The sequence below is a fragment of the Lepidochelys kempii genome, chromosome 18, assembly GCF_965140285.1.
Source record: "Lepidochelys kempii isolate rLepKem1 chromosome 18, rLepKem1.hap1, whole genome shotgun sequence".
Taxonomy (NCBI): Eukaryota; Metazoa; Chordata; order Testudines; family Cheloniidae; genus Lepidochelys; species Lepidochelys kempii.
In genome coordinates, this window is record NC_136397.1 from 10,507,586 (window position 1) to 10,529,046 (window position 21,461).

General features: G+C 47.2%; 2 protein-coding genes across 4 annotated transcripts in view; one reads left to right on the plus strand and one right to left on the minus strand.

The window, feature by feature from the left end:
* Positions 1-15,320, plus strand: LOC140900020 (agmatinase, mitochondrial). Its single transcript, XM_073316499.2, has 7 exons — positions 1-578; positions 2,238-2,440; positions 3,074-3,122; positions 6,946-7,141; positions 7,809-7,988; positions 10,097-10,181; positions 13,530-15,320. Exons 1-7 carry the CDS (start codon positions 166-168, stop codon positions 13,601-13,603), a joined length of 1,200 nt encoding a protein of 399 aa, XP_073172600.2. The 5' UTR covers positions 1-165; the 3' UTR covers positions 13,604-15,320.
* Positions 14,531-21,461, minus strand: part of LOC144929543 (dnaJ homolog subfamily C member 16) — a 16,753-nt gene continuing 9,822 nt past the window's right edge. For 2 of the 3 annotated variants that reach the window (XM_078849347.1, XM_078849345.1), the window contains 6 exons: positions 20,603-20,785; positions 20,234-20,310; positions 19,618-19,698; positions 19,429-19,524; positions 18,613-18,783; positions 14,531-18,080 (listed from right to left, as the gene is read on the minus strand). In XM_078849347.1, the coding sequence (XP_078705473.1) occupies positions 17,681-18,080; positions 18,613-18,783; positions 19,429-19,524; positions 19,618-19,698; positions 20,234-20,310; positions 20,603-20,785 (1,008 nt within the window). In that variant the 3' untranslated portion in view covers positions 14,531-17,680. The remainder of the gene's footprint in view (positions 18,081-18,612; positions 18,784-19,428; positions 19,525-19,617; positions 19,699-20,233; positions 20,311-20,602; positions 20,786-21,461) is intronic. The other variant, XM_078849346.1, reaches the window with a different exon arrangement.

Consider the following 21,461-nt stretch of genomic DNA (forward strand, 5'->3'; position numbering starts at 1 on the left):
TCGGTGTTGCACTTTGAACCTGCCAGGGGGAAGGGAATGAGGGGGGTGACATGAGTGCTGTCTGTCTCTGCTACCCAGCCACTCTCTGCTTTGAACCTGAAGGGCCAGCTCTGGGCGTCTGGGTGTCTGCTGTGCTGGGGGAGGAGGGCTAAGCAGGGGGTGCAGATGGAGGCCCTCTTTCTGCGAGGCAGCCAGCTGCTCTGGAGAACGCTCTGCAAGGAGCGACTCTGCCTTCGGAAGTTCTCGACAACTTTCCTGGCAGCCAAGCTCCAGCCGCCTTTGCTGAGCAGCCCCAGAGCTAGCCCGTGTGTGTGGGCCACAGCTCACCCCGCTGCAGCTGGCTCCCTGCCTGGCTTCCATCGTGGGGGCTTGGAGCACCTGCTCGCTGGGCATGGTGCCCCTCGCCGCTTTCTCGCTGGTTCTAGCTTCAATATGCCTCCCAGTGCTCAATTCGTAGCCAGGCCCGTGGGGGTCTGCTCCATGATGAAGCTGCCCGTTCAGACTTCACCAGAGGGACTAGATGCTGCTTTTGTTGGGGTGCCCCTTGACACAGGAACCTCCAACCGTCCTGGTGCAAGGTAAGGGGCAGCTATTAGGCTAAGAGCTGAGGAGGGGGAAGCCACAACCCATGAGATAGGGGCTATTCAAGAAAAATCCCAGGGGAGTCAGTGCTGATGAAAGATTGGGACTGACTGCCTGGTAGCATGCAGGCCTCTTGTTATTCCAGGGAACAGATATGGCAGAATGCAAGGTTTCCCGTACTGCCCTGCCAGTCTGCCTCGGGCGCGTCCTGCAGGGACCAAGAAAAAGCGGGAGAGGGTGGTTTGCTCTTGGTACCCATTCAGTCCTGTTCGGGCTGCTAATGAAGGTGCCAGTTGTCAGAGTGGTTCTGTAATGTGACAGTCAGGGTCCAGACACCCCAGAACAAGGGTCTGAACCCCAAAGAATTTGCAGTTGAATCAACCGACTGAATATAATATTATTGTACTTTAAAAGGACATTGAGTCAAGTCTTTTATGAAAACTGGTGACATGCTGGTCGTGAATATCAGCGTGATGTATGTATGGGTGGTGCATAGAGTTATGTATGGGTGCTGAAAATATGTTCCTATAATATGTTGTGGAGAGAGTTGATAAACCATCTTGCCTGAGACAAAGGAATGGGGATTTACCTGTCTAGGTCAGAGGTGGGCAAACTTTTTGGGCCGAGGGCCACATCTGGACGGGGAAATTGCATGTAGGGCCATGAATGTAGGGATGGGGCAGGGGGTTGGGGTGTGGGAGGGAGTGCAGGGTGTGGGAGGGGGTGCGGTGTGCAGGAGGGGCTCAGGGCAGGGGGTTGAGGTGCGGCAGGGGGCTCAGGGGGCTGGCGTGCAGAAGGGGTGTGGGGTGTGGCAGGAGGCTCAGGGCAGGGGGTTGGGGTGCAGGAGGGGTGCGGCAGGGGGGATTGAGGAAGGGGGGGTTGGGGTGCAGGAGGGGTGAGGGCTCCAGCCTGGCACCACTTACCTTGAGCTGCTCCGGGTGGCAGCAGGGCTATGGCAGGCTCCCTGCCTGCCCTAACGAGATGCCGCTCCCGGAAGCAGCCGGCAGCACGTCCCTCGGCCCTGGGGAATGGGGGGGCAAAGGGCTTCGCGTGCTGCCCTCGTCTGTGGGTACCTCCCCTGAAGCTCCCGTTGGCCACGGTTCTCTGTTCTTTGCCGATGGGAGCTGTGGGGGGCTTTCCGGTTGTGAGCATGGACTAAGCACTTCAGCAGATGGATCATGTGTGGCTCCAGTCAGAGACTTTCTTGTAAATCTGGTGTGACTGGCAAAGAGTTTCAAAAGCACCTGACAATTTAGACACTTTAAAGGGAGCGGAGGTTGAAAAGGTGGGTGTTCAGCATATCTGAAAAGCAAGCCCCTGAAAATCTTTTCAGGTTGGCCACCCAGAATCAGAGTCACATGTGAAAATCTTTGCATGCACTCTCGATTTGCAGTAAGCTCTCTGCCTGGATCTACAGATGACCTGTCTGTTGAAACCATTCGGCCATACTCATTATGCATCTGACGTAGACTATCACAACCACAATATAGTCCCACTTGAAACATTTGCCGCAATGGTCTTTCCAGCCTTCAACTCCTAAGTGTCTAGGAGGAGTGTGTGCCCAACCAGCCATGTGTTCAGAATCCCCGGGTTCTATACAAGTTTCGTCCTCGAACCATCCCAGATAATGAAGTGTGGGATTCTTTCCCTTCCAGGTTCGGCCCTCGCCATATTCGAGCGGAGTCGGGCATGGTGAGAATGTATAACCCCAGCACTGGGGCAGCACCTTTCCATTCCCTCATGGTTGCTGACATTGGTGATGTGAATGTGAACCTCTACAACCTGCAGGACAGCTGCAGGCAAATCCGAGAAGCCTATCAGAAGATTGTGGCAGCTGGCTGCATTCCCCTCACGATGGGTAAGGAACCCAGGGCTGGGCCCAATCTCATGCTTTGCTGTTAAAACACCAGAAAGTGGGCACCTGGAAGAATAGCAGGATCCATTAAAGCCACCTCCCCCCTTCTGCCCCATACACTGCAATGGATACAGACTAATTTATTAACAGGGTCTTGAGAGTGCAACGGAGCTCCTCTCTCCTCCCCGCTGAGATAATTCAGTCTCCTGCAGCTGCTCCCAGACCTTTGCTGCTGCTGGTTCAGCTCTGGGGCTGGGGCTGGGGGAGAGGCACCTCTCCCCCAGCCTGCTGCGGCGAGAGAGGGCTGTATATCCGGGATCTGCATTCAGAAGCTGGCCTTGAGTCCCAGCTGCAGCAAGAGAGTGACAGCCAGCTGGATTTTTGAAAGCTTTTAAAAAGAGAAGCTGCCCCTTTTTATACTATCTGCCACCAATTAAAGCTGCAGGGAAGGTAGTTAGATGAATAAAGGCTGTTGCTTCGAAAGGATGAGCTCTCTCTTTGTGAAGTGCGGATGTGTTCCCCTATGAGAGGAGTGGTGCAATATGAATGTAGCTTGCTATGACTGGAAAATATATCTGGTCAGTGCTGGCCTGTTCTTATTACATAGCATGTTCTCTGTTCCCTGTCCCGTTGCAGGTGGTGATCACACAATAACATACCCGATCCTGCAGGCAGTGGCAGAAAAGTAAGTTTAAAGTCTTTTCTCAAGACTAAACATGCCCAATTTTTGGTCACTTTTCCTCATAGGTCAGGCTTCCTAACCCTTTTATCATTTTGGTCGCTCTCCTCTGGACTCTCTCCAATTCGTCCATATCTTTCTTAAAGTGTGGTGCCCAGACCTGGACACAATACCCCAGCAGAGGCCTCATTATTGCTGTGTGTAGTGGGGCAATTTACCTCCCTTGTCTTACCTACAACACTCCCGTTTATACACCCCAGAATGTTGTTAGCCTTTTTCGCCACAGCATCACATTGTTGGCTTATAATCAACTTATGATCTACTATAACCCCCACACCCTTTTCAGCAGTCTGACCACCTGGCCAGTTATTCTCCATTTTGTAGTTGTGCATTTGATTTTTCCTTCCTCGTGTACTGCTTTGCACTTGTCCTTATTTAATTTCATCTTGTTGATTTCATACCAATTCTCCAATTTGTCAAAATTGTTTGGAATTCTCATACCGTCCTCCAAAGTGCAAGCGACCCCCTCACGGCTTGGTGTCATCTGCAGTGTTTAGAACATCCTCTCCATTCCGTTAGCCAAGTCATTGATGAAAATGTTGAATAGCACTGAACTCAGGCTAGACCCCTACGGGACCCCACCAGATGTGGCCTCCCAATTTGACAGCATACCTTTGATAAATACTCTGAGTACGGTCTTCAACCAGTTTTGCACCCACCTTAAAGTAATTTCATCTAGACTACATTTTGCTAGTTTGCTTATGAGACTGTTATGTGGGACTGTGTCCAAAGCCATACTGTATAGCCATACAATCTAGACACATCATGTCTACAGCTTCCCCCCCGTCAACTAGATCAGTAACCCTGTCGAAAAAGAAATTTGGTGGGGTTGGCATGATTTCTTCTTGATGAATCCCTTGTGGCTATTCTTTATAACCCTAGTATCCTGTAGGTGCTTACAAATTGATTACTTAATAATATATTCCAGATTCTTTCATCTATTGAAGTTAGGCTGACTGGTCTATAATTCCCCAGGTCCTCTTTGTTCCCCTTTTTAAAGATCATCACAATGTTTGCTTTTCTCCAGACCTCTGGGACCTTACTTGCCCTCCCTGAGTTCTCAGACATAATCATGAACTGTTCTGAGATTTCCCCAGCTAGTTCCTTAAGTACCCTAAAATGAATTTCATCAGGCTCTGCTGACTTGAATACATCTAATTTAAAGAAATATTCTTTAACTTGTTCTTTTTCTATTTTGGCTTGCATTCCTTCCTTCTTGTTCTTAACATTACTTGTGTTAAGTATTGGGTCACAATACTTTTTAGTGAAGACTGTAGTATTATCTAGTATTATGTAGTATTAAGACTGTTATCTTTTTAGTGAAGACTGTAGTATTCAGACATTACACAGCTCAGCCTTCTTAATGTCGTCAGTTATTAGCTTCCCTCTCTGCTAAATGGAGGACCTACACTTTCCTTTGTGTCTCTAATCCTACTCATGTATTCATAGAACCTCTTCTTATTGCCTTTTATGTCGCTTGGTAGGTGTAACTCATTTTGTGCCCGTCTTTCTGATTTTGTCCCTACATGCTTGTGCTATTCTTTTATACTCATCATCAGCAATTTGTCCATGTTTCCACGTTTTTGTAGGCTTCCTTTTTAATTTTCAGGTCATTAAAGAACTGCTGATGGAGCCATCTTAGCTTCCTACTGTTCTTCTTATCTTTCCAATGGCTCCTCAGACACTTGGGGTTCCAGGGTTCGTGTAATCAGACAGGGTTGGAGAGTCATGTGAGGGATAAAGTCGGGCTGCAGCAGTATCCGTCAGTCAATAGCTAGATGCTGGCAATCTTCCTCTTTGCTCCTCTCACTTACCCAGAGCTTGTTTGTGCTGATCCCAGCTGGCATCTTGTGTCTGCACTCTGTCTCTGGCTATCTTTGTCCTAGAGTTAATTGGTGCGCTCATGTGCTTATTGCCTTCCTGAACCTGCTGAATAGAAAGATGCCTTCTCAGAGGTCTGAAGCCATAGGAATCTAGGGTGGGAAGAAGACCTTGACAAATCAATTGTATGATCTGTTTGGCATCTAGATCTCTATCATTGTGAAGAATCCAAGATTTTATGCTGAAAGATTGAACAAGGTCAGAACTACTTGTTGTTAGAGAGCTTATTCCTTCACTCTCCCACTTCCCTGGTCCTTCTCGCATGAACAGAGAGCAACAATACCCGAAGTCCGAAGGTGCAAACAATTCAATGTTTATTGGGGTGAACTTCCAGCAAGCTTAAATACAAGTTCCTTTTTCCTTATTTTCGAATCCCAACTTACTTCCTGTTTGCCCCTAATTTATACAGTAATATTCTTAGCTATACCTTAACCAATCATTCTACTGAAATTTAACTAACCAATCCTAACATATTGTAACATGATTAGCTAACCAATTATATCCCACCACCTTAATTAGTTTACACCCAGCAAAATTAATTATAAAGCAGACAGAAACAATCACAGAACCAGACAGAGACCATGCCAATAAACAATAGCAAAGTGGGAACTATAATGACAAAACAATACAGAAGTGAGGATTTCACATCCCAGCTATTGATAAGTGAGTTCTTGCCAGACAGGATGCTATCAACCTAAGTTTCCTTTTACATTTTCTAGGCACTTCCCTTTCTCTGGAGGTGATAGGAATACAATCCTGTCCTGATAGTGCCTGACAGCCCAATAGCACCTTATTTCAATGTGACTAGTTTGGAATGTGAGGATGTGACCGGTCGCTTCCTAGCTTATGGCTGCTTCTGCTGCTTAGCCAAAGGCCTTAGCCTAAGAACAGGGCCTCAAACTGTCACAGTAAGAGAAGGCCCTTACACCAGCAGACAGTGATTTTGATTCTTTCTTTTATACCTCTAGAACTAGCCAAGTGATAAGAATACCCCTAAATTCTTAAAGTACAGGCCTTTGCAGACAGGCCTGAATATCTATATCCTAACACTTGTGACAAAGTTCCTCCTCTGCCTTGGTGGGGCCTGCGCTTTTTGGCAGATTTGCTCCCCTCAGAGGTTCATGGCAGCCCTCAGTTTGGCCACTTCTGCTAGAGGCGCTAACCTCATCGCCAGCCAGCGTGGGGGAAACTTCTCCACCATCTCTGTTGTCCCACCTAGGGGGTCAGGGACAGGCCAGATCCCTTTCCAAATTAGACCTTCCCTTCTGGTGTTGCTCACAGCCCAGGTCAACTCCTCCTGTGTCCGATCGGGAGTTGGGGGGAACCCAGGCCCACCCTCTACTCCAGGTTCCAGCCCAGGGCCCTGTGGATAGCAGCTGTCTAAGTCTCCTGTATCCGCTGTGTGACAGCTACAACCCCCTGAGCTACTTCCCCATGGCCTCCCCCCAGCACCTTCTTTATCCTCACTGCAGGATCTTCCTTCTGAAGCCTGATCATGCTTGTACTCCTCAGTCCTCCAGCAGCATGCCTTCTCGCTCCTTGTATGCCCCCCTCCAAACAGATGGGAGGTCCTTGTTAAAAATCAGGTGTCCTGATTAATCTGCCTGCCATAATTGATTCTAGTAAATTCTTAATTGGCTCCAGGTGTCTTAATTGGTTCTAGCAGGTTCCTGATTGCTCTAGGGCAGCCCCTGCTCTGGTTACTCAGGGAACCGAAAACTAGTCATCCTGTGGCCAGTATATTTGCCTTCGACCGGACTCCTGTACCCCACTGGTCTCGGTCTGTCACATACTGTAAGCACCTGTGTTAACCAAAGCATCCACCCAAATGCATGGGAGCATGGGGCTGGAGCTAAGGCCGTGTTTGTGCCTGCCCTGTCCCCATTAGGCATGGTCCCGTGGGACTGGTGCACGTGGATGCTCACACTGACACTGGAGACACAGCGCTGGGGGAGAAGATCTACCATGGGACGCCATTCCGACGCTGCGTGGACGAGGGGCTCCTGGACTGCAAACGCGTGGTTCAGATCGGAATCAGAGGCTCCTCCTACACCCCCGATCCCTACAAATACTGCTGGGACCAGGTAGCGTATACCGCTGCCAAAACCTTCTCTACTCTCCGCCGGGCCCAGCCTGTGCAGTCAGGGCCAAAATGGCCATTGATTTCAGTGCTGGGAATAACAATATGTCCCTCTTCTTCCTGAGACGGCTGCTGAGAGGCTTGCTGAGTGTGTGTGATGTGAGATCCTCAGACAAAAGGTGCAAGATGATATTGTTCATTAACTGATGCCGTGGCATGGAACACTTCTCCCACTCCAGTCCCTGCAACTAAGACACTTAGAGCAGGACAAAAGCCACCCGCTGCCATTCTTTTCATTTATTGTCCCTCTCTCCTCCTTTTGCACCAGATGGCAACGGAATGGCACCCCCCCTCCCTCATTGCTCTCCTGTCTGTGCTGTTTCCAGCAGCATATGCCCTGAACAGCTTCACCTGTGGGGAAAGCGCTACTTGCCAGGGCAGGTGGAGACCATAGTCTGTCCTACGTGGGGGCAGAATGGAAGAGAGAGCAAATGCGAGACCACAGAATGGCTGGAAGCACCAGTTGTGATCCGCAGAAGACACTTGCTTTGGCCAGTTAGAGCTGTTTGCATAAACGTTACACTGGACCACTGCTCTCTCCACCCGTTTCCTTTCCCCAGCAGCGTGTTTCAAGCAGGTGAAGCCAACCTTTCTTCTCCTTCCTCCACCAGGGTTTCCGTGTCGTCCTGGCTGAAGACTGCTGGCTGAAGTCATTGGTACCACTGATGGGGGAGGTGAGAAAGCAGATGGGAGCCAAGCCCATTTACATCAGCTTTGATATTGATGGATTGGACCCTGCATATGCCCCTGGCACAGGGACACCTGAAATTGCTGGTCTCACACCTGCTCAGGTAAGGAGATGCTCAGACTTTATTTCTGAATGTGCAGAGTGGATGCAGGGAAAACCTGGCTCCCTTTAAAGGAAGTCCCAGGGCTTACACTGTCTGCCCCTAGAAATCATAGAATCATCGAATATCATGATTGGAAGGGACCTCAGGAGGTCCTCTAGTCCAACCCCCTGCTCAAAGCAGGACCAAGCCCCAATTTTTGCCCCAAATCCCTAAATGGCCCCCTCGAGGATTGAACTGAAAACCCTGAGTTTAGCAGGCCAATGCTCAAACCACTGAGCTATCCCTCCCCCCTAAGCCGGACACACTTTCTCCTTTCCCAGACACACAGCTTGGGATCTCATTCCCCTTGTCCCAGCACACAGGGCAGTTCACAGACAACTGCCTGGAGATCAGAGTAGCTCCCTCCATAGGCAAGTCAATACCCCTGACAGACACAGGCACATTTCCTTCACTGTCACACTTCTCCACCCAGCTAACAGGTAAGGTCCAGGGACACTCATCTTCCGTTCTCCTCGCCTTCCCACCCTGCTGCCTAGACACAGCCATCAGCTCACAAGGCTGCCTAGGCTCATCCAGACTTTCCTTACCAAGCACCTTGCCACTCCCAACAGATCCCCTGCCCTTCCTGCGTTTTCCCCGCACTCAGGTGGGGTCTCAGCTCCCACTGTGCTCAGCGCTGCCCTTGCTGTCCCAGTGGGGCAGGCAGCGAGCTCGCTGCTTTCCTCACTGCATCAGAGCCAGCGTGAGCCCCCTCCGGTGTGCAAGGGGGGCAGGGAGCCCCAGGGGTCTGGTTACAGGCAGGCAGTAGCCTGAACCTAGCAGGTCCTCCCCCTGCCAGCCAGGTCATCTGCATTTTCACTGACCATTTCCCTCTCCACCGATTGGTTCCCTGATTCAAATTCAAACCCTCGGCAGTTAGAGGAGCAGGGCCTGGATCCTGTCCCAAAGAGGCACAGTCACCCCACAACAAGGTCTTGCAGTTGGTATCCTGGAGCACCACCCGTCCTGTGTCTGCACAGGGATCTGGGCCATAGGCAGGGCGAGGGGCTTCATCCCTGGGACCCTCACACAGCCCCTCAGCATCTGAGGCTGCACCACCCAGGGCCTGACAACAGTTCTCTCTGTCCCAGGATCTCGCCACCCCAGGAATGTCTCCCCATTGACCACACCTTCTGCTCCCACTGGAGGTCCGAGGGGCCTGGCCCCAGGAGACTCCACACAGACAGATAGGTTGGGCTCAGGAGTGGGAGCCTGTCCACCTCCCCACCCATCTGGCTGACGGAGTCTATGGCCTTGGGACCCAGCAAGGGAGCTAGACACCGGGGCTTTTCCACAGGGTCCCCCTGGTTCAAATCTCCAGCCTGCTCAAAGGCAGTGAGGTGGGCATCCACATCTCCCCCCCCCCCCCTCGCCCCTTAACCAGGGGCAGCAATTTAGTCTCGAGGTTCCCTGCGGAACTGGCACCCCGGGGTCTATCCCCACTCACCCCTGGGAGGTCCCCTAGGCCTCTCCGCTCCCCCACCGCCAGTTCATGCTGCTGCTGCTTCTGCAGCTCTTTCTTGGACTCTTGCTGTCTCTCACAGTCCTCTTGCTCTCTCGGACTCAGCTCCAATCCCGTCCGTCTCCGATCCCCCGATGGGGAACCCGATCGTGAAGACCCTCGTCTGGTCGGGGACAGGAGTCTTGGGGATGAATCTAAGGGTCAAGGAACTAAATGGGATTTAGAAGTCTTTAAACAAGAAACTTGGCAGAGCGGGAACTGAAATCATTGAGAACTCCTATTGTGTCCTGCCTATAATCTAGAGAGAGATTGGAAGTTACCCTTCTAGTATAGGAAAAGCCACTGCTAAGGGAGATTGAGCTGATATACAGTTTGATGGTGTCTCAGTATTTATACATCTAAGCCTCTGCTTTCCGCTCACTCCGGATCAATATGTAACAAACAAAGAGCACTAGGTTACAGCAGTGATCTCGGACTGTATCTTCTCAGATTTCATGTCAGCTGTGTTTAAAAACGAAAACACCCCCTCGGCTATTTAAATATATAGAGTGTTTTCAAAGTTAACAATTTGGGTACCTAGTAACTAGCCCTTTCTTACCTTCCCTAGGCTTTGGAGATCATTCGTGGGTGCCAAGGACTGAATATAGTGGGATGTGACCTTGTTGAAGTTGCACCAATCTATGATGCTTCTGGTGAGTCACAGGAAATATTTGGGACAATAAAGCAAACTTAGAGAACTGCTGCATACCATGTTTGTCAGTAGTAGATTGGGTCCTGTTTAGCTGTGGGCACTGGACGCTGTCTAGAGTTCAAAACAAAAAGACAGATATTTGGTCCTGGACAGTTTGAGCATCCCTAGAGAACATAGTGATGGCTGTTGGAAATACTTATAGTCAGATTTCAGAGTAACAGCCGTGTTAGTCTGTATTCGCAAAAAGAAAAGGAGCACTTGTGGCACCTTAGAGACTAACCAATTTATTTGAGCATAAGCTTTCGTGAGCTACAAAAAAGCTTATGCTCAAATAAATTGGTTAGTCTCTAAGGTGCCAAAAGTACTCCTTTTCTTTTTACTTATAGTCAGCTATTCCTACTCTGTGTATTACCGACAATTCAAACAGCATGTTGCATGAGAATATTTAAGAAAATGCAGAGTAGTCTTTAGAAATCTAGCAACAGTGATTTCAGGGTATGCTAGAGTGTGTGACCACCAGGATGTCGGGGACAAATAGTGCTGTGTAAACAGGAGAGGCCACAGCTCTTGTATAACCAAGATATGGATTCCTCAGCGTTAGTCAAAACTCAGCTCAGTACTCTAAACAGCTGGAAGGTAAGAATCACTTGTGAATGAACTGCTGTGTTTGTGTAAATCTGTACTTCCATTCTGCAGTTCTGTAGCCCCTTCAGTGCAAGCACCTCAACCACTAATGATCTGATCCACTTGGTCCCCTTGTCGCTCCCTTTTCAGATGGAGGAAACTGAGCTACAGGGAGGTGACAGGACCTGTCACAGCTCACTCACCAAACTTGCTGGTGGAGGCAGTAAATAAAAGCCAGTTTTCTGGACTCAAAGTCCAGTGCTTTAACCACTAAGCAATCCTTCCTCTGTACTGCTGTGGCAGCCAGGTAAATGCAAAGAGACATCGGTCCTGCCCTTGGTGACAGAGGCGACTCCATGCTTCAACAGCAATAAAGAAAAAACAATATTTAAAACTAATTTAATTTAGAAAAACCAATATTTGAACCTGTTATGTTCAGAAACTGTGGTAGGCAAAGCGCACCCTGTAATAAGATGATGGCTGTATTAGGTTCATGTCCTGCCAAAGGCACACTTTTTAGCAGAACACTCTGCTCATGGAATTGACTTTGTCATATGTATATACACGCAGCCGGGCTCATGCAGGGAGAGAAGTGCTTGCTTTAAGAAACACCAAAAAAAAAACCCCAAAACCCCAAACACTGTATCTGGTTCCTGGAGATCTGTAGAGACTATAACAACACTGGACGGTCCTGTCCCGGGGCCACTCTGCCTTTGGATTGATTTCAGTGTGAGTTATACACATAAAGGGACAGACCTGGGCTTTGGCCACACCGGCACTTCACAGTGCTGCAACTTTCTCGCTCAGGGAGGTGAAAAAACATCCCCCTGAGCGCAGCAAGTTACAGCACCATAAAGCTAATCCCCTTGTGGAGGTGGAGTACCAGGAGAGCTCTCTCCCAGCACGGGCGCGTGACCACACTCGCTCCCGCGGCAGCGCTTTGAAGTTTCGAGTGTGGCCCTGCCCCTGGAGTCTTAGGTTGCATTTATGCTGGCAAAAGTCAGCTGGTCACGATGGGTGTAGCTCCCACAGTGTAGCAATGGTTGTGATGCACTCTCTGTATAGAGTGTGAAGATAGTGTAACTGGAATATGCTTCATGCAGAAGGTCTCTTGTAAGGTATCATTACAAAGCTTATAATCCACTGAGTGTGGTCATCCTAGTTGTAGAAATGTATCACTCTTGTATCAAAAACTAGAAATATGAAATATAACTCTGAGGGCCTATTGTAGTTATGCAAATGGGCCATGAATGGTGGCTTGGAATCTTGATGGCTCCCATCGACCAGGACAATTGACTGTGGATGGCTCTGTTTGCAGGCAGGCCTTCCTGTGAGTCAGGCTGGGAGGAAAGGCGGCTTGGGGTCTCACAGGACATGTGACTATGTCACCTGAACTGGAATCCATCTTTAACCTGGTGTTTTTCCACTGAGAAGGAGGGGTGGGAACCCAGAGGGACAAAGGATTCCCGCCTGATGCAAAAGATATATAAGTGGGTGGAACAGAACAAGGGCGGCAGCCATCGTGAGGAATCTCCTAGCTACCACCTGAGCTGGAACAAGGGCTGTACCTGGGGAAAGGATTGTGCCCAGACTAGGAAGGTGTCCAGCTCCAGTCTGTGAAAGAATCTTATTGAAGCATCTGTAAGGGTGAGATTTTATCTGTATTCAGTTTTTAGTACTGTACTAGACGTAGACTGGTGTGTTTTATTTTATTTTGCTTGGTAATTCACTTTGTTCTGTCTGTTACACTTTTTACTTATTAATTAACCCAGAGTATGTATTAATACTTGGGGGGGAGGGGGAGGCAAACAGCTGTGCATCTCTCTATCAGTGCTATAGAGAGCAAACAATTTATGAGTTTTACTCTGTATAAAGCTTATAGAGGGTAAACAGATTTATATAGGGTTTGGACCCCACTGGGAGTTGGGCATTTGAGTGTTAAAGACAGGCACACTTCTGTAAGCTGCTTTCAGTTAAGCGTCCAGCTGTTAGGGGACGTGGTTCAGAGCTGGGTCTGGGTTTGCAGCCGGCTAGCGGGTCTGGCTCAAACCAGGCAGGGCACTGAAGTCCTAAGCTGTCTGGGCAGGAAAGCAGGGGCAGAAGTAGTCTTGGCACACCAGGTGGCAGCTCCCAGGGGGTTTCTGTGATCCAGCCTGTCACAATGGCGAGTGAACATATGCACAGGACCAAGTGTGTTCTCTTCCCTTGTACAATGGGAAAGACTACAGCTTTCCACCAAGGCACTCACTAGGGAAGTAGCACCAGCTGTGAATCGGGGCAGGCGCTGTAGATACAGCCTTAGTGTACTGTGCAAATGAAACTTGTGTGACTAAGAATTAAGTTACTTGTGAATTGTTTCAGCTGTTGCCTATCCGTTACTCTAATTTATTTCCTGGGGTTGGGGTAGAGATTCCATTTGAAGACAAGAAGGCAGTTTGGTAGAACTAAAGCATTCAGCATAACTACATTGGTAGTTTACCAGCACAGACAGCTTTTCACTAGTGTATGGCTTTTAAGCAGCCGGTCTCAGTCAGGCAAGTGAATTTGTGTAGGAGCACGTCATTGATTTGAATGAGCCTCTGCCAACATGGAGTCAATTACAGGCTGGGGCCTAGATATCGGAGGAAGAGTTGGAAAATAACCCCTTGTTCGTGTAGTAATGACTTTCTGACTGACCCTTTAATTGGCAGCCATTGGATAGTCATGGTTTTTTCTTTGTTTGTAGGTAACACAGCCCTCATGGGAGCAAATCTGCTGTTTGAAATGCTGTGCGCACTCCCACGAGTCAAAACGATTTAAAGCCGTGTAGGGCGGGCTCCAGCTGAGGCAAATCAAGTCACGACCGCTCTCTCTTCACCTACAAGATGAGTTTAATATTCACAGCCTTTCCACACAAGTACTTTGACATAATATGAATGAAGAAAAAAGCCTGAATGGAACAACTCAGTCGGATTTTGCTTTTAATTTCCACCTTCCCTCACCTCTGCAGTTAGAGAAGGGACGAGGGAAAGCTAAGCTTTGTGGTAGAGACTAAAAGCCATTCCTCATCAGACAAAATCATTTCATGCTCCTTGTATGCTATAAGCAGCGGCTAGAATAGATGCTGGAATTGCGGGGGGAAGGCTTAATGTTCATGTTGCTGTAGTAATATGGCTTAGCAGCATATGGGTCCAGTGATGGCAGCTGGAATTCTTTCAATATCAAAACTGGTGGCTATGATCTAAAATGTGGGGGTCTTTTGGAAGTGCCTAGTAAAGACTTTTTTCCACTAAACATAAACCTAGGAGGAGAGCAATATACAGACATAATGTAACATCCTGGCTCCCTTCCATGGGCATGGAATAGAAGAGTTCTTCTGGCTGCTTTATGCAGTGGATCCAAACTGACACTAGCTCCAAGCCCTACCTTAGGAGAGGACTTATGCCAAGGCACTGTGTTCTCCCTCGCAGTGATGGGACGTTTCTAAACCCTCTTTATGCATGATTTTCCTAGGGCCCATAGCTGTCAGCCTTCAGGAGGGCAATAGGAACATTGACTAAAATACAGGGCAGCTTTTGGAAACAGTTGTCCTTGGTTAAGCAGCCCTGTTGCCTGAGTGGAGATAACTAGCCCATTGCATTTGCTAAATCACAAGCAGTTAACAGCTATCGAACTTTTGCAATTAAGTCACGTACGCCACAACGCACTGTCAGTTTGTCTATTAAAATGCAAGGCCACCTCATCGTCTCACATTAAAATAGTTTATTTCAGTTGCGAATCTGTAATAATCTTAAAACAAAATGACATTATCAGTGCCTGTTCACAAATACAAAAACAAAAATTAAAAAAAGACATTTGCCAAATAAATTATTCCCCCCCCCCAAGAGTATCAAAAGTGCAAAATATTTACCTGCTTTTCAATCCACCTCCCAGGCTGCATTATTATATTAGTTCCTGGCAAGCTTTTACTGACCACATATATGTCAGCCATCGCTGCGAAGCTGCTGTGTACCACACCCAGTTAAGGGGAAAGGGCAGGTACAGTATTTGGACTCTAGGCTACGTTTCCCTGTGTTGTAACGATGTTTCGCTTCAGTTTCTGGGAGTTTTACATTTAAAAAGCTTATATTTAGGTTTCTCGCAGAGCAGTACATTAGCACTGAAAACTTCCTCGCTCTTAGCTCAAGAAAGTACCATGCACAAACTGAGAATGGCCGAGTGCATTTCCTTCGCTATGAAGCAAACCAAAGGGCAATATTGAGGGCAGTAGGACAAAAAATTATCCCAGCTTAATGGTCTTGCAGCATCTGGAAAAGGGTGGAGGGAAAGCAGAGACATTCAATTCCAAGCAGCAGAGAGGTCCTGTGACTGGTCTTCTGCCCCAGATGAATAATGCAACTAGCTGGATATCAGAGCAGTGCTACCCTTGCTGAACAGATGAATTCAGAACAGTTGGGGTGTGCCTGAGCCCATGAAAGCATCGCGTCTCCCTAAAAATACAAAGCACTAATAATAAATCATGTACTTTTACAAATGAGCTGGTTTGACCTCCTGCAACTTTGTTCTACGTTCACTTTTATCCGTAACTGAATGGAATCTGTAGCACCCACAGTTGGCTATTTCCTGAGGGTGTATTACTGCGAGTGGTCTCTCCACAAGACCCACATCAATAGGTGTTTATACACAGAGTAAGAGTCACCCCTCTGTAGAGAACAAACACAAGGCCTACATACCCCACTGGAGCCTCAATATAGGGTTTAAGTAATGCCTATAGCCTTTTCCTGGGTCCTTTCTTCTACATAGCACACTTGGGCCCTTAGTTTAAAGCCCTAAAGTTTGACACTGGTTTCTGACTAGCAGAAGAGATAGTAACAGCCAGCTTTTGTAAATTATCCTTCTAGGCCTAACCCACTCCTGGAGACATTGTTCTGCTGTGTTTAGCATATCAAAAATTTTCTTTTTAAATTTGGATTTTTTTCTGCAGTGTGTCCAACTCTGGGATTTACAGCACTGTGTTAAACCATGCAAGACCCAAAAGGCAGAACTGGCTACCAACACAAGAAAATAACCAGGCTATTTCATTACCCAAGGCAACTAAAGCACCGGCTTCAACAGAAACAGCATAAAGAGTGAAAAGTCAGTCTGCTGCTTCAGGTTAGTTTAGGGTCAGTCTAATGCATGGGGGTTTTCAGCATTTTATTGCTGCATCTCTCCTAAGAAGAAAAATCCTCTTCTTCCCTCTCACACCCTGTGCTTACTAATCAAAAGGGTTCACGCTGGAGTTAGGACTTTACAGATTAAACTCCATTGGTTTAAGTAACATAGGGAAGGTCGGTTGAGTCCAATATTTTAACCTGACAGTACCCTTATATATAAGAGCATTATGATTATTGTTCAAGTGCTCTTTCCTTAGTTGAAGCACGGAGGGTAGTGAGGTTTTTAAGTAAACCCCCATGCTTGTAGGAGTGCTTTACAGTAAGGTTCAGAATGCTACTCAGGAGTTAATCTCAATCTGAATGAGAGGAAAACTCATGCAGAATTTGGCCATCATGTACCGTAACGTGATCCATTCACGTGGAAGCCTCAGATTCCTATCCAGGTCACTTTGGAGAAGTTTATTAAGTTTACAGCAAGCATCAGATAAAGTGACTGTGTCCACACGGATTAACAGAGAGAAAAAAGGAAGTAGCAGTGTCACAAGATTACAGTTCCCTGCTTTGAAAAGAAACCTTTCCCATTTACCTTAACGTTCAGGTAGCAGCAAGAGACCATTTCTTTGTTGACTACTTGTCACTAACAAAAAGCCAGCTCCCTGGGCAAGCCAAATGGCTGGTAGGAGAGCCCATTTGATATATTTAAGTACAGTAACTCCACAGCCTAGAACCATTCCAGTTTTACACTGAACCATAGGTTTAAAAGAAGGGAAAAAAAGGCAACCTGTATGTTCAGAAACCTTTGAGCTGAGGATAGAAACAAAGTGAGAGAAGCTGAAACTACGCATCTTGTAAACGTCTGTCTACAGCCAAACTAGTTCCATATGTAACAAATGATCCGATGACAGCATTTGTTGGGCAACATAGTTCAAAAATACAGTCATTAAAGAATTAAGTTCCTTGATACAAAGAAGTGTCGATATTGTACTAGAGATGTACCATTGTTGTTTGAAAGGCGTCCAAGTTGATTCACTAGCAGGTATTGAAGTTTTCTTTTACATGTCTACTGGCTCATAGCAGCTTATGCCTACAATCTGAGGATGTGGGTAAAGTTATGGCTCTAAGAAGACAGTCTAAAAATCGACAGAAGCAAAAAGGCATCTGAAAAACAATGTACATTTAAATGGCTCAACATCTTTACAGTATTTACTGTAACCACACTCCTAAATCACTCACCGCAGGGAAAGCTGATAAATAAAGAATGCTTGGTATGAGGCCTTTCAGAGTTTCAGAGGCTGGGGAGATTCTGTAGGGTCTTCCCAGTATCACACCATGCACTATGGGCTAAGCATTGGGAAGGGGACCTGACCTATGTAACAAGTTCATTGTGTTCAGTCCAAACTGAGTCACCGTTGCGAAGAACTCACAGGTTTTCTTCAACTGAGAACAAACAAGAGACCGGACAGAGGCGATGCGGTGAGCAGGACATTAAAGGGAAATAGACTGGGTTTTGTCTTAGATAGTACAGCATTCAAATACAAGAACAATTTGGTACAGAGGACTTCAGTATGTTTCATCTTTCACTCCTAGGTCAAAGATGAAGGAAGATACTTCTACTCACTGGGCCTAGGAGAGTTCATCTAAAACCTACTGTCCATTTGTCATGACTGTTTATTCCTGGAAAGAATTGTCCATGGTTGTCATCTTAAAAAGTTTGTAGTGTTAGAATCTCTTTTAAATCCCTTCAGTCTAATGCAGGCCAGGATGGAATATAGAACCTTTGTAAGGAACCTTCTAAGAGACGTTCCATCCATAAGGACAACTTGCTTAATTTGTTCTTAACTTGTTTGGATCCTGGACTGCAGGAGGATTTTCCTCGGGCTTCTCCTGTGTGTAGCAAGGGGTCATAATCCTCACAGGACCCCATGGTTCCCCCTTCATCCCCTGATCTGTGAGGCTTGAAGAGGCAGAAGTATTTCTTGTGGCCATTTAGAGCTAGGACGTAACCGGTGTAGTCGCGCTCCAGGAAATGTTTATCGTATTGATTTGGAATGGGGGCAGCATCCTGGGCAAATTCTAACAAATACTCCAGCCATTCTCTATGCTTATCGAGACTCAGGAAGGAGAAATGAAGACAGCTGCTCCTGCAGAAGAAGTGAGAGGGAGACAATTTAGACTGTGTTCCAATTCAGACCAGACACCACACAGGAAACATCAAAGTTAGAAACTGAAGGAGGGTTGGAGTAATTTATTTTTTGCGCACACTATTTTGACTGACTTACAGCCCTGGAAAGTGAGGCCCTGTATTTGTCTGAACACAGGCACAGCATAAGTGGCAGTAGATAGACCTGGAGGGGAGAGTTCAGGCTCCATGGCCCATCCAGTCCTTGGCCTCTCCGCTGAGATCACCAGTTGCACTAGTGGCAGAGCGGAGGACATCCATCCATTACAAAGGGGACTGAGCCCACCAACCCATTTAATGCTGGCTATCAAACGGCTACCCATTTAAGCCCTCTCACAGGTGCAAGCACCCACATGAAGCTGAAGATGTTCTTGGGAGCAAGCATACACGTGACGAAGCAATGCAACAATACACACCCCAAGCCTATTCACTGCAGAACACTACACAGACCATTAAGACCATAGCAGAAGCCCAACGAGGAACTCCGTACATACCCTGTGAATGTGTAGACTTCCAGGGCAAACTTCTGAAGCAGGCTGGTTTTGGTGGGGTTGGAAAGGATCAGAACCACATTCATGTGACCTGGCCTCAGGCGCACCAGATTACTAGTATAGGTAACATCTGTTAGCTCAGTCACTTCAACAAAGCCCTTTTTGGGAATCCTGCTGGGCAGAGAGAATGACTCAAGTGAAAAAGGAGCAAAGGACAGTAAATGCTAAAGGTTAAGGATTAGATGCTGTTTGGCAAATCATTGTCTTTTCTCCTTCATCACTCCACAAAGCATTTGTCTAGGGGCAAACACATGGGTTTCTAAGTGGCTGTATGGCGGGAGAAGGATAGCTTTTAAATGTAGGAGACGGAGAAAGTTGGGTGGATGGAAAGAAGTTGGCTGTATAGCCACTAGTCTGTTGCTAGTTCAAAGAACTTAGCAGTGGCTCCCTTGTATGATGGGTTTCAGTCACAGCTCAGGTAACAGCTACTTTCCAGTTCTCTACCTCGAAGGGACTTTTGGTCCCAAATATTCAATTTGTTGCTTTCCACGGATTGGCCGATAGCTGTGCCCATTCAACCATGCACGCTTTATATCAGCTACACCAAACTGACCCATGCGCTGCTGTTCACATGCTGCCTTTCAGTCACACCAGCTCCATTACTTCCCAACTACCTACCCACTGCCCTTCCCCAACCTGCCCTCTCTGCCTGGGGGAAAGGCAGTAGGAGCAAGACTGTGCCCCACCAAGCCTCTTGAGCAGGAAAGTGGAGGTGCAGAGAAGGCCTGACTAGTGCTGGAAGGAGTTAGCAGGAGAAACCTGTTCTCTTTGCTGAAGGCCGTGTCATTCTTTTCATTCTTTTCATTGGGTTCTTCTTTCTGGGGGAGAGGAGAGTCTCTCTCGTCGCTCGAGTCACTGCAAAGGAGCATTTTAAAATAGGGTAAGTTTCAACTGAGATGCTGAAATCTGGTCTGTAAGGCTCCAACAGATGGTCTGGTAGGTACTCACCTGAAAGCCTGAACGATAACAGTGCCAAAGAGAATGAAGAGGGCTGAGAAGATCAGGGACAGAAGTGGCATCATTTCCCGCCTAAGAGAGAAGGTTTGCAGTTAGTTCCGAGTTCCTACAGTCAACCTCTGCCTCAGGTTTTCAGCTTCCTTCCACCCCAGATAATAGCATATAATTTTCCTTGAACTGATTGTCTCCTGGTTGAAGGGCTTTAATGGAAGCTCTCTCATCATTCCTATCTCCTAATGAAAAGCCAGGAGACAAACAGAAGAATGTTTTTAAAATACCCTAAATGCTAATGAAAACCAGCACAGCAAGACAGCCAAGCCAGGACTATTGCCAAGAGGAGCAGTGTGTTTTCAGTAGCACAAAATCCAGGGGCAGACCTCAGCTTCACAGCTCAACCAGCTACCCAGGAGATGAGGCAGAAGTCAAGCTTCACTGTCCCACAGTTCCTCTCCTCTCTCCAAGAGAAGATATATATGCCTCCTTCTGTCCCTGTCAGATACCTCCATATCTTGATACGCTTTTGAATTTATCCTCAGGCAAGACAGAGGGCTATTACATCTATACAAAAAATAAGAGCTATATTGATATTTTAAATGGGATTCCATACCAGTTATTATGAAATACGCTATCCCAGACGTCTGAGACATACTCTATTGCAGAGTAGAGCCATCGGAGAAAGAACACCTGTAAAGATACAACAGGTCAGTGAGAAGGTGGCTGCTCTTCCTCCACGTGTGAAGAAACACATCAACTATGTCACTATCCCCTCTGCACCCCTTGTCCAAACCAGCTCAACTACCTCAGAGAACAGGGGCTGCCCCCTGAAGCTGATGAGTACAGTGAAAGAGTCTTGCCTCTCCAATACTCAAACCTCTAGGCACAATTCCCATCACTGACCACAGCAGTGCAGTCTTAGAGTTAACTAGAACCAACTAACATAGGTTTGTTATGTCTCTGCAAAGCTGAGAATACTTACAGGAGCAAGTTCATCATTCAAGTCTGGCAGGACAGTGTCTGAAGAGAGAAGACCAGGGTCTGTTCTTAACTGAGCCAGAAGATCCAAAAGCATGAAGTTATCCTCTTCGCTGCCCTTCCAGGCATCTTCCAAGATTTTATAGACCACTCTTCCTACATTATTGCGCCTTTCCAAGATGGCCACCTGGACAAATCAACATCACCACAAGCTTCAGGGAACAAGATACCAACTCGGAAGAGAGACTTGATGTGTCAAATGAGAATTCAGCACGAGGATCCAGATTAAAAACAGCTATTTCAGTTAATCTCTCTCAACACCCATGTCAAAGAGTGGGCACAACAGCGGGATGGGAACAAGTATTAAAATACGCCACATGTTCCATAATACCCAACAGGAATAGAGATGAACAGCACGTGTTCTCTAAACCCCAGCTCCTGTTCTTTGGAAGCGTAACACTTATTTTGCATAGTGTTTTCCCTACACACTGCATTCCACATCACATTAGAGTTAGCCAGAAGGACAGTAATTAAGAAGCATAGGCAAGGAGGAAAAAGAGGGATGTTTTCTCAGCAGAGATGTGAAATAAAACAGTGGATTTGGTGGTGAGACATAGGAAGGTCATTCCAAATAGGAGGAGCTGCAGAGGACAAAGCTCTCACATGAAGACTGGAGTGACAGAGTGAAATGACAGAACGGAACAGTGCTAAATAAGTAGGAGTAGTTTGGGAAGGAGTAGAGAGAGACAAGGTCCATCCATGAGACTGGCAGGAGCAAGTTCATCGAGGGGTTTAACATCAAAGAGGACAATTTTGAACTGGACAGTGAAATGAACAGAGCCAGTGGAATCATGAGAATGGAA